The sequence below is a fragment of the Lepus europaeus genome, chromosome 23 (genome assembly GCF_033115175.1).
Source record: "Lepus europaeus isolate LE1 chromosome 23, mLepTim1.pri, whole genome shotgun sequence".
In the NCBI taxonomy this organism is placed as follows: domain Eukaryota; kingdom Metazoa; phylum Chordata; class Mammalia; order Lagomorpha; family Leporidae; genus Lepus; species Lepus europaeus.
The window spans coordinates 9,985,597-9,997,529 of record NC_084849.1 but is presented as its reverse complement, the minus strand read 5'-3'; the positions used below and the strand labels follow the sequence as shown (position 1 = coordinate 9,997,529).

At 62.0% G+C, this 11,933-nt stretch overlaps 2 protein-coding genes across 9 annotated transcripts in view; one reads left to right on the top strand and one right to left on the bottom strand.

Moving 5' to 3' along the window:
* Window positions 1–4,893, top strand: part of SLC8B1 (solute carrier family 8 member B1) — a 30,529-nt gene extending 25,636 nt beyond the window's left edge. For all 3 annotated transcript variants that reach the window (XM_062182513.1, XM_062182512.1, XM_062182514.1), the window contains 2 exons: window positions 422–486; window positions 4,043–4,893. In XM_062182513.1, the coding sequence (XP_062038497.1) occupies window positions 422–486; window positions 4,043–4,240 (263 nt within the window). In that variant the 3' untranslated portion in view covers window positions 4,241–4,893. The remainder of the gene's footprint in view (window positions 1–421; window positions 487–4,042) is intronic.
* A 72-nt stretch (window positions 4,894–4,965) lies between these two features.
* TPCN1 (two pore segment channel 1) overlaps window positions 4,966–11,933 on the bottom strand; it is a 58,967-nt gene continuing 51,999 nt past the window's right edge. For all 6 annotated transcript variants that reach the window (XM_062182509.1, XM_062182508.1, XM_062182510.1 and 3 more), the window contains exons 22-28: window positions 11,305–11,420; window positions 10,825–10,871; window positions 10,250–10,318; window positions 10,050–10,134; window positions 8,263–8,402; window positions 8,080–8,160; window positions 4,966–6,905 (exon numbers count right to left, since the gene is read on the bottom strand). In XM_062182509.1, the coding sequence (XP_062038493.1) occupies window positions 6,789–6,905; window positions 8,080–8,160; window positions 8,263–8,402; window positions 10,050–10,134; window positions 10,250–10,318; window positions 10,825–10,871; window positions 11,305–11,420 (655 nt within the window). In that variant the 3' untranslated portion in view covers window positions 4,966–6,788. The remainder of the gene's footprint in view (window positions 6,906–8,079; window positions 8,161–8,262; window positions 8,403–10,049; window positions 10,135–10,249; window positions 10,319–10,824; window positions 10,872–11,304; window positions 11,421–11,933) is intronic.

Genomic DNA, 11,933 nt, shown 5'->3' with positions numbered 1-11,933 from the left:
GAGCCTCTTCTGGGTCTCCCACATGAGTACAGGGGCCCAAGCACCTGGGCCATCTTCTTCTGCTCTCCCAGGTGCATTATCAGGGAACTGGATCAGAAGTGGAGCAGATGGGACTCGAACCAGTGCCCATATAGGATGCCGGTGCCACAGGCAGTGGCTTTACCTGCTACGCCACAGCGCTGGCCCCCATGTCAAGCATTTCTGATGGCTCCTTTGATCCTTATGGACTGAGAACAAAATGCGCACCTGACGCCCACCTTCGAAGAGGCGCTGAAACTGCGCAGGGTCTCCTCAGGCTGGGACTGGGGGGGTGGAGGGCGGTGGGCACAGATCACAGAGCAGGGTCTGGCCCGGCGGGAGAGGCACAGTGTCGTGGGGATGGGGCTGCCGCTCTAGCCACACCTCCTGAGCTGCACCGCAGATATCCTGGTGGGGGTCGGGCTGGGCTGCCTGCTCCAGCTCTCACGCGGCCACGCAGAGGTCAAGGTGAGTGGCCACAGCTCCTGCTCTCGCCTCATCCTCCTGCGGCCCTGGGCCTGGGAGACCTGTTCACACGTCCCAGGAAGAGGGCGTGTCTTAATTCATTCTGACTTGCCAAATATCATGAAAGCAGTGTGCATGTAGGGTTGAAAAAGACATATTCCTTGCATGTTTGCAGAGTGATTAAGATGGGGGAAGGGGAAAGAAGGCCCTGGGTGTGGGTCTTGGTCCTGTTACTTAGTCGCTGCTGTGTGGCTTTTTTTTTTTTTTTAAAGATTTACTTATTTTACTGGAAAGAATGACAGAAAAGGAGAGACAGAGATCTTCTATTTGCTGGTTCCCTCCCCAAAAGACCACAATGGTTAGGGCTGTGCCAGGCCGAAGCCAGGAGCCCTGGACTGTTACTGGGTCTCCCACAGGAGTGCAGGGACCTAAGCACTCGGGCCATCTGCTGCTGCTTTCCCAGGCGCATTAGCAGGGAGCTGGATCGGCAGTGGAGCGGTCAGGAATCGAACTGGTGCCCATATGGGATGCCGGCGCCGCAGATGGAGGCGTAACCTGCCATGCCACAGCGCCGGCCCCTGCTGTGAGGCTCTGAGTGGGTTATGACATCCTGGGCCTTAGGTTCCTCCCTTGTAAAATGGAGTTGACGACACCTGCCGAGCCTCCTGGATACGCATGCGTAGGGTAAGGGCCAGGCCGAAGAATGGAGCCCAACAGCGCCCGCAGGCAGACAGGTCCGACACATGCTGAATGGCAGAGGCTTTTCACCGTCTCCGGAAATTTCCTGGAGGCCATGAGACCCCTTGACCTCCTGTGTCCCCAGGGGTGGGGTCCGGACATCTGCACTTTTTAGCTGGCTCCTTGGGGGCCCATGCAGGAAAAACAGACTCCACTTTGCACGGCTGCTCTTGTTTGTATTTAATTTTTATTACTTTCTGAAAAGTTTTATTTATTTATTTGAAAGAGTTAGAGAGAGGGGGGGGTCTTCCATCTGCTGGTTCACTCCCTGGAGAACTGCAACAGCCAGGGCTGAGCCAGGCTGCAGCCAGGAGCCAGGAGCTTCATCTGGGTCTCCCACATGGGTAGCAGGGGCCCAGGCACTTGGGCCATCTTCTGCTACTTCTCCCAGGCCATCAGCAGGGAGTGCTAGTTGGGGTGGAGCAGCCAGGATGCAAACTGGCCCCCATATGGGGTGCTGGACAGCAGGCGGCGGCTTTTACCTGCTACACCACAACGCCAGCCCCAGCTGCTCTCATTTCAATTATTTCTATGAGGCAGAGAGAGAATCTTCCATCTTCCGGTTCACTCCCTAAATGCCCACAACAGCCCGAGCTGGGCCAGGCTGAGGCCAGGAGCCTGGAACGCCATCTGGATCACGTGGGTGGCAGGGGCCCGAGTACCTGGGTCATCGCTGCTGCCGCCCAGGGTGTGCGTTGGCAAGAAGCAGGAATCGGGAGTGGAGCCCAGACGCAGCCCCAGGCACTCCCATGTGGGACACAGGCACCCCACGTGGCATCTTAGCCACACGCCTGCGGGAGAAGGGGTTCCAGCCCAGGTGGGAGCCCCAGGCTGCAGGGCCAGCAGGAAACAGTGTGGGGTGTCGGAGCGAGCCTCCGCTGGCGAACTCGCCTCTGCCACCTTCCAGATTGTCTAAAGAAGGAACCAGTGCTTTAGGGAATCTTTCTGCTTTAAAATGTTGCATCGGACAATCCACACCCGCTGTGAGGCAGATCGGAGCCCAGGCCGCAAGCAGGCGGACTCCAGCCCCGCATCTCTGGAGGGACTCGAACTCAGAGACCAAGACAGAAGAGAATGAGCTGGGGGCCGGCATGGCGCTGGGGGTGGGGACGGCGCTGGGGTGGGCACCCAGGCACCTACCACTTTCTCCCGGGGACATCTCCTGGGATGGACCCCTCCTCAGCCTCTCACCTGGCCACGCCCACAAGCCAGAACCAGGGCCCCTGGTGTGGCATAGCGGGTAAGCTGTTGCCTATTACACGGGCATCCCATATGAGTGCCGGTTCAAGTCCTGGCTGCTCCACTTCCAATCAATTCCCTGCTCATGCTCCTGGGAGTTGGGCCCTGGCAATAGTCACTTCCAGGTCTCCCACATGGGTGCAGGGGCCCAAGGACTCGGGCCATCTTCTACTGCTTTCCCAGACCATAGCAGAGAGCTGGATCGGAAGTGGAGCAGCCGGGACTCGAACTGGTGCCCATATGGGATGCCAGCACTGCAGGCGGAAGCTTTACCCACTACGCCACAGTGCCAGCTCCATTGAGAGCTTTTCAGCAGGTGAACATATTTACTGGAAATTCGAGCATTCCGTGTGTGTGTGTGTGTGTGTGCGCGCGCAGTGAGAGAGAGAGACGGCCGTGTGCCCTTTTCCTCGGCTGCCCTGAGAACAGTGGACACTTCGTCCCCATTGTGCAGGCTGAAGCCCAGCTGTGGGCAGGGCCCTACTCACTCTGAAGGCTCTGGGGAGGAGCTTGGCCGGCCTCTCGGCTCCTGGCAGCTGCTGGGGTCCCTTGGCCTGTGGCAGCGTCCCTCCAAGCTCTGCCTCTGCCTTCTGCTGGCCCTAGCCATGGTCCTCAGAGTCCACGTAGATCATGCATAGCGACCTTTTCTTCAGACACCCTGTAAGGGGCGGCGGCATCATGGCAAAGGGGGTTAGGCCACCACCTGTGATGCTGGCATCCCCCATAATGCACCTGGGGGTGCAGCCGATGACGACGGCCAAGTCCTTGGGCACCTACCACCCACTTGGGAGGCCTGGGTGACGCTCATGGCTTCAGTCTGACCCAGCCCCGACCATTGCAGCCATTTGGGGAGCAAACTAGCAGGTGAAAGTCTCTCTCTCTAACTCCGCCTTTCAAGTAAAAAAAAAAAAACTTGCAAGGATTTTTTTCCATTTTAAAAGACTGATTTGAAAGGCAGAGATGCAGAAGGAGAGACCATCCATCCATCTCTGGTTCCCTCCCCAAATGCCTGCAACAGCCAGGGCGGGGCCAGGCCGATGCCAGGAGTCAGGAACTCCTATCCAGGTCTCCCGTGTGGGTGGCAGGGGCCCAGGTACTTGGGCCATCCCCACCTGCTGCTCCCCCAGTCACATTAACAGGCAGCTGGATCAGAAGCGGAGCAGCCGCGGCTCCAACAGGCAGTCTCATGGGATGCTGGTGTCGCAAGTGGCAGCTTAACTTGCTATGCCACAACATTGGCCCCGATTTTCCCCATTGTAAAAATTCCGACAGAACAGCTAAAAACGCCGCTGCGGGCGCTCTGTCCCCACCAGCAGGCTCAGAGCGCCACGCTGCACCTGCTTCGTGGTCTTGTTTTCTGACGTCAACACGGCGTCGCCGTTGCATCAGGCTTGAGCTGAGAGGCCCCCAGGCAGCCGGCAGTGGCTGCAGCTGGAAGAGACGTCTCTCTCCCTGCTGGCTGTGGGTCTCGAAGCTTCCCCACGGGGACATCCTGCAGCTGCCGGCCGCTGCTCGTCGTTGGCGGCACGGACACCCCCAAAGCTGCTGGTGGTGACTCAGCCCCTCTCCCGTTCTCCCACAGCTGGAGCCGGATGGACTGCTGGTGTGGGTCCTGGCCGGCGCCCTGGGGCTGAGCCTGGCCATCTCCCTGGTCTCCGTGCCGCTGCAGTGCTTCCGGCTCAGCAAGGTCTACGGGCTCTGCCTGCTGCTCTTCTACCTGAGCTTCCTCACCGTGGCCCTGCTCACCGAGTTCCGAGTGATTCACCTGAGGAGCGTGTGACTGAGGGCGCCCGCTGTGGAGGCGGGGTCACCGCCGGCAGCAGCAACGGCTATGTGCAGGGGGACGGAGTCCCTCTGGCTGCCGCCACCCAGCAGCACTTTGCCAAGGAGCTCTGCTGTGGATGAGGGGTCCCTGATGGGCGCCACACCCTCCGGGACCAATCTGCAGAGTCCTCCAAGGAGGGGCCGCCTGGGAGACCCCTGAAGTGTGCAGGTTGGAGGCACCTGCGGGCAGCCCGGGGTCAGAGCTCCAACAGCTGCCCAGCCTCGGCTCAGAGGACCCGAGCTGCACCACCTGACGGACATTGGGTGCCGGCCACGTCACCGAGGCCAAGGCCACAGGCGTGAACTGAGGGCGGTACACTTTACGAGCGCGGTGGCGTGGCCACGTGGCACAGTCTGGCCTAGGCTTCCTCTAGAGTTGTGCGGTGGCCATGGCGCAGCCTCCCTGCTCGGGCTCCCCCAGCTGCAGGACAGGAGGCCGTGGGCTGTGCCCTGTGCCTACCCCAGGGGGCGCCCAGGGCCGGCTGAGGATCGCTGCCCGGGGCCCTCTCACAGTCGGCAGTGCCCCCAGCTCGCTCACGCCGGCGGTAGAGGGAGAGAGCGGACTGTCCATCCCGCGTCCAGCGAGTGATTAAACATTTCAACAAGACAGCACTGGGCCGCTGCCTCAGGGGGCGGGCCAGGGGTGGGGCCAGGGGCGGAGTCACGAGGCTGTAGCCGGGGTTACAAAGCAGAGGCTCTTTATTAATATGCCAGAAATCAGGGACTTGGGGTTTCTAGGTAACAAATCAGCAATGTACAAAACCTTACAGCGCTGCTCCCGCAATCCGTACAAAATGATTGTCAGCGTGGTGTGCAGTAAGGCTGGGGCTGGGCAGGGCGAGGGAGAGGGAGAGGAGCCAGGCGGTCCCCTCCCCCACACCCGGGGTGGGGGTACAGGGCCGTCACTGCCCTGCCAGGCTGTGATGTGGGGGTGAGGGCCTTCAGAGCTCAGACCCCGGGGACTCTGTCCCCTGCTCAGCAGGTGAGTTTGGGGTCAGTGTGTTCCAAATGAGATGACAAGGGCACCCCCACTGCCTGCTAGCTCCTCCGGCACTGGATGACCCCAGGGCCTTTCCCAGGTAGGGCCAGGGGAGGGGGCTGGGTGGGTTCATGGCTGTGAGTCGAGCGCAGACCCCCCTCTGTGGCCAGCCCTGGGGTAGAGGGGGGTCGAGGGGGAGGCCCGGGGCCCAGGCCAGAGGCCGCACGGCCCCCTCCAGGAGCTGCCCCTTGACCCGTGCTTCCAAAATGCCTGTTTCAATACACAGAACCCCAAAGGCACGCAGTTGTGCAAAAAAAGTTCCTTCTCTGAGAGGGGAAGGCTGTGGTCCCGCAGAGAGAGAGGACAGCGCGGCTCCCACACCCTGCGGGAATCAGTGGTTCTCAGGGACCCTAGACCCCCACAGCCGCCCTTGCACCAGCTGGGGGAGGGCTGGGGGGGCAAGCCTATGTCTATCGCCCACCTTCCAACCCCAGGAGGCAGCGAGGCCCCCATGCTACTCCCCCACCCCCTCACCCCGGTCCCCCTCAGACTCTCGAGCCCAGTCCTGCCTCCGCTACGACCCGCGTGTGCGTACAGAGCTCCCTGAGGCCCCGGGGACTGCGTCACTGGGTGTCCAGCGGAGCCTGCTTCTGCACCAAGCATACACTGAAAACCGGGGCTGGGCTGAGTGCCCGGCCCGGCCTCGAGTCCAGGGAGGGCGGGCGGCTCCCAAGAAGAGGGACCAGTCCAGGCGGGTGTCCCCTGTGCCTCTGCCGCCGTCAGCTGCCCCCTACATGCACCTGTGCAGGACCTGCTCTTGTTGTCACACAACCCTCAGTTAACCAAACATCCGTCTGCTTCAACAGGTAAAGCCACAGGACAGGGGCTTAGGCAGCCCAGGGTGGGGACCGGCCTGGGGTCAGGGCCATCGGCCTGGTCTCCCGCCGCCCCTCCTTGCTTGCGGAGCCTGGATCCTGCATGAGGCCACTGGAGAAGGATTTCCAGCTGTGGGGACGACACCAAAGACGCCCGGGAGAGATGGCTGTGGAGCCAGGAGCCCATCCTCCATGCAGTCTCCCACAGGAACGGACCGCATGGGAGGCCACAACCTTCAAGCACTGGTCCCCAAAGGGAATGCCTCGGATGTGGCCATGGAGTGGTTTTGTCCCTAAACCCAGACACGGAGCCCTGGGCTGACGGTAGCAGCAGGAAGTCGGGGCCGGGCCTGGCCTGGCAAGGGCGGGCCCACCACAAAGGCCACCCCTGTGGACAGGGGGCACAGTCCACGCCAGTGGTCATCTTGGGTGGGGGTTTCTGGAACGTTCCACGTTCGGAAGGGCTTGCTGGGGCCTGACCGCCACCTGCCCGACCTGCTGTGAAGGAACACGGACAAGGCGGCTGCAGACCGAGCCCCACCTGCCCTGGTCTCGCGCTCTGTATGGACGTGTGCGGGACGACTCCATCCGCTGCGGTGAGATCCTGCCGTGGTGTTATTGCATAGAAGACGCGGCTGGCGCGGGCGGGGCTAGGTGACAGTCTGGGCGCGCTGGCGGCTGCCTGGGGGCTGCTGGGCGGCAGGTGCGGCGCTGCCGGGCTGCTGGTGCTGTTCCTCCTGCTCCCGGGCGTGCTCCTCGTACCACTCCTGGGGCAGACGGCAGGTGGGGGCTGAGGGCCCCACCCCATCCCCGCCTGCCACTGCCACCCAGCAGCGGGGTCACACAGCCTGCGCAGGGCCGGGGAGGGGGCCGCCCAGGACAGAGGGGACAGAAACCCCAACCCGCCTGGCGTGCGTGGCTCAACATGGGACCGCCCGGCAATACTTAGGCAAGGGTGAACTCGAGGGGGGCCACGTTGCGTGGACGCGTCCCCTCTTAAGCAAGGGCCGGGCAGTAACAATTTGTCACCCAGGAAGGGCCTCCTGCAGGGGGCCCTGTGGAGCTCAGAGGAGCTGCGTTCCCGCTTGGACCTGATGGTTGAGAGCCCCATCCGGCACTTTGGGAAAAACCGAATGGCTCCCCCTGCTACGCTGTCAGGTCTTAGGACCAGGGACCAGGGACCAGGGCGTTTGGGTAATTCAGGAATTGAAAAGTGCGCCGCACAGTTTTAAGGAATCTGAACCCCAGACCTTGGAGCTGAAGGAAGAGTCCAGAGACGGCCTAGCGCTGTGCAGATGGGGAAACTGAGGCCTGGCAGGGAGGGCGGCGCAGGCGGCACCCCCTCTGCCAGCCGCCTGTGAGCGTGACCTCCCGCGGTCCCCACTGCCCAGGGTCAGGCCAGGAATGGAACCCGGGCCGGGGCCTGTGGCGCCACAGCACAACCCCTGCGGATCTGCCCGAGGGACCCACTGAAGTCCCAGTCACCTTCAGGAATGGTGGGCGGGCGAGGGCACGGGCTCCACCATGTCAGGGGGACAGAGGGACTCCCAGCTGTGGCCAGCAGAGGAGACCCTTCCCTAGGGACCTGGCAGGGATCGCAAAGTGCTGGTCCCCGGTCCCCGCAGCTGCCCTGCAACATCTACTCAGAGACAAGGATCAGGAGAGTGTGCAAAAAAATATTGACTTCTCTCTTACAAAAAACAAAAACAAACCGACGCGGGCGGGCAGGCAGCGCAGGCTTACCCTGGGGGGTCAGGTCTGGGCTGGAAGTGGGAGGAGCCGGTGGCCACCTCCTGCCCTCCCTCTGCTGGTTTTTCCACTTCCTATGAGCCTGCAGCTCTGGCTCAGAGGAAGGGGTGGAGGGGAGCGCTGGGCAGAACCCCTGCACCCCTCCCAGGGCGGAGCTGGGGCCAGGGCACGCATGCGCGGCCAGGGGCCTACCTGGATCTCTTCCTGGTACATCTTCAGGCTCAGGTCGCTTTTGGTCCTCGATCTCCGCCCCAGAAACACCAGGGAATTTTGCTGCACAAGAGCAGAGGCTGTGGGCTCGGCTGCGCACGGCGCGGGCCCCACCCCGCGGGGCTCTGAGAGGCTGTGCCCGCGCACGTCCCCTCCACCGCTCACCTGGTACCTCTCCATCTGGGCCAGGGTCTCGAGCAGCCGGGCGACGTCCGAGGCGGCCCCTCGCCCCTCCCGGTAGAGCTCCAGCACGGTGACCAGCTCCTCTTTGGAGATTTCCTTCTCCAGGGTGATGCCGTCGTCGACTGCAAGGACCGGAGCACCCGGGGCTCAGAGCCCCAACCTCGCGCATGCGCATTTGAACCGCCTCCTCCCTGCGGCCCCTGGAGGGAACCCCCTCGGCCAGTCTCCATCTCCCCACCCTCCCTACACTGGGCTCCAGAAGCCTGTAGGGACAGTGGTTTTGGGAGGGAGTCTCCTTCCTCGCAGCAAGAAACGGGCCCAATAAGGCCAGCATGGTGGAGCAGCAGGCTAAGCGCCCCCGGAGATCCCCCATCCTATTTCAGGGTCCCCGCTGCTCTACTGCTGATCCGGCTCCTGCTACTGCACGTGGGAAAGCAGCAGGGCATGGCCCCTGCACCACGTGGGAGACTCAGATGGACTCGCTGGCCCCTGGCTTTGGCCTGGCCCAGCCTGGCTGTTGAAGCCATTTAGGGACTGGACCAGTGGATGGAAGATCTTTGTGTCTGTCTCTGTCACTCTGCCTTTCAAATAAATAAATCTTTTTTTAAAAAAAGTTAATGGGGGGCCAGAGCTGTGGCGTGGCGTATGAAACTGCCGCCTGCAGCGCTGGCATCCCATATGTGCGAAGGTTCAAGTCCCAGCTGCTCCACTTCCCATCCAGCTCCCTGGGAAAAGCAGAAGATGGCTCTAGTGCTTGGGTCCCCCCCAGCCACCTGGGAGACTAGGAAGAATCTCCTGGTTCCTTGCAACCATCTGGGGAATGAACCAGCAGATGGAAAATCTCTCTCTGTCTCCCCCCCTAACTCTTTCAGATTAATAAATCGTTTTTAAAAAGTTAATGAAAAATTAAATAACAGATAAGTCTCTGGGCCGGCACTGTGGTGTAGTGGGTAAAGCCACCGCCAGCAGTGCTGGCATCCCATATGGGCACCAGTTCGAGTCCCAGCTGCTCCACTTCCAATGCAGCTCTCTGCTATGGCCTGGGAGAGCAGTGGGAGATGACCCAAGGGTTTGGATCCCTGCACCCATGTGGGAGACCTGGATTCAGATCAAGTCAGCTCTGGCCGTGGCAGCCATTTGGGGAGTGAACCAGCAGGTGGAAGACCTCTCTCTCTGTCTCTGTCTCTCTCTTGCTCTCTGTAACTTTGCCTCTCAAGTAAATAAAATCTTTAAATAAAAAGAAAGAAAGAAATTGGCCCGAGAGCCTGATATGACAGAGACTTGGGAAAAGTAGCATTGGGCGTGGGGCGGAACTGGGGCGGAGCCCTGGGAAGGCACGAAGGGTCACGTGAGAGGGCTGTGCACCTGGAGGGAGGAGGCCGTCACTGGCTCTGCTCGGCCACGCTGTGCCGGAGCGCGGTGTGCCCCTGCGGTGAGCGGGTTCACACCCTGGAACGAGCCCATGGCTTAGAAACGTGGAGACACAACAGCTCCGAGCTGCAGGTCTCAGGGAGAGCTGGGGGCCAGGAGGCCAAAGGGCTGCTGGGTAGTTCTCTGCTCCACCCTCTGCCAACTAGGACACACGCCCTCTATTCTAAAATTACATCGTGGGCCTTTCTCCATCATGAAATATTTGAAAATCAGTGCAAATCAGAGGCCTGGCAAGGCAAACCCGATGAATGAGCTGAGCTGCCAGGGCTGGACAGCCTGCAGACACACAGACAGACAGACAGGCAGGCAAGGCCTGGGAGGCGGCTCCTGGCACCCACCTTCCGAGTCCTGGTTCTTGCGGTTGTAGTTCATCCGGAAGACGAAGGCCTCGAGGATGAAGGCCACGATGATGGTCATGACCACCTGGCAGGGAGGGCGGGGGTGGGGGTGCAGAGTCAGCGGCCCCGCCGGACAAGGAGCAGCTGGAGCTGCAGCGAATGCGGGCGAGCACTGGGGAGGGCGCCGGGCCCACGCCTACCATGGTCACGATGTAGAAGGTCATGAAGTAGAGGCGGCTCCAGTGGGAGGTCTGGGCAGTGACGCCTTCCTGGAGGGGGAGGGTGGTGGCCGGTGAGCGAGCGCTGGGGCTGCGCCAGCCACTGTCCACTCAGGCCACCCGTGCCCAGCTCTGTGGCCCCTTCCCCGATTTGCCTTTGGTGGCAGGGGACAGAGGAGAGGCCCTGGCTCCCTGGGGTTGCAAATCCCTCTGTGTGGCATAAGCCATGGGTGCTGGGCGGTGCCCAGGACGGGAGCCAAGTGTGGGGGGTGGGGCTGGGAGCACCTAAGGCCAGAACATAGCACACCCATGACCCTTGCCACGCAGTTTCCTGACCGAGAAGTCACCTCCCCTGGGGCACAGACGGAGACCAGGCCCATTGGCCTCTCCTGGGAGGAAAGCCAAGGCCAGCAGATGCTAGGAGGGTGGCTCCAGCCCACACCATGGCTCCAAGCAGAAAACTGACCCAGTGGGAGTGGGACCCCGCGGCCTGCAGAGGGCAAGACGAGCCCCGCAGCCCTCCCTGGGTGGCCTCGGGGGCTGCCCGAGCCCCTTACCATGATGATGTACCAGTTGTTGACAACGGTGAGCTCGAACAAAGTCACTGCCAGGGTGAGGACAGAGAAGTGTCTCAGAGCGCCTGCTTCAAGTGGCCTCTCCACTCAGCCCATGGGCCACGGGCCACAGGGTCCGCCCTGGGCCCTGTCCCCCGGGGGGTACAGGCTCAGCCTCACCAGGCAGGGGTCAGGGAGGAGCATCCACACCTCACTCAGTGCAGACCTGGGGTCACTGGGGGCTCTCGCTCCTCCTGAGCGGCTGGGGCTGGCAGGGCCACTTCCCTCCCTCTTCCCCTCCTCCCCCAGGCCGCTCCATGGAATGGGGGCAGGGGATGAAGGGGACGGAGCAGCATCTGAGCCAGGGGGTGCAGGGCCCGTGGCAGATGGCACAATCAGGCCCCTCCAGGTGAAGGGGACAGGTGTCCGGCAAAGGAGTCAACCCTGGAGGCTGAGGCTGCAGCCGGGGACACGTCCCCTCACCAAAACTGTTGAGGATGTTGTCAAAATTGTTGAGATAGTAGTAGCCTTCCTCCACGACGGTCTTGTTGCCCACGGTGTGGTTGAGCCAGCGGTAGGCGTCTGCCACGGTGCTGGCACTGGCCAAGAAAGTGGAGGGAGCGGAGGGAGGGTCACGAGACCGCCGGCTTCCCCCCAGCCTCCCCCTCCCGCAGCCCACCCCCTCCTCCCCCACTTCTAGGTTTCTCTGCTGTGGGGGAGGGGACAGAGAGCCAAGGGCCTCCTCCGTGTGTGCCCGGCTGGGACCTGCTCTGGAGGGGCTGAGCCCGGGACAGGGAGAATCCTCCACCCATGTCTCCCACGTGGGTGCAGGGACCAAGCACTTGGGCCATCTTTTGCTACTTTCCCAGGGAGCCGGATGGGAGCAGCCAGGACTTGAACAGGCACTTCTGTGGGACGCAGGCGACGGTTTAACCCGTTGCATCCCAGCGCCCGCCCCAGGGAGAACCCTTCCCCGGTGCCATGCCGAGTGAGCTTGACGGGGCTGCCGTGTGTTGAGGTCGTGCTGTCACTCGGCAGCTGGCCTGTCAGAACGCATGCTACTGTTTCTACAGCCTAGAGCTCATTCCGAAGGTCGGGAACACGTCCCCTGA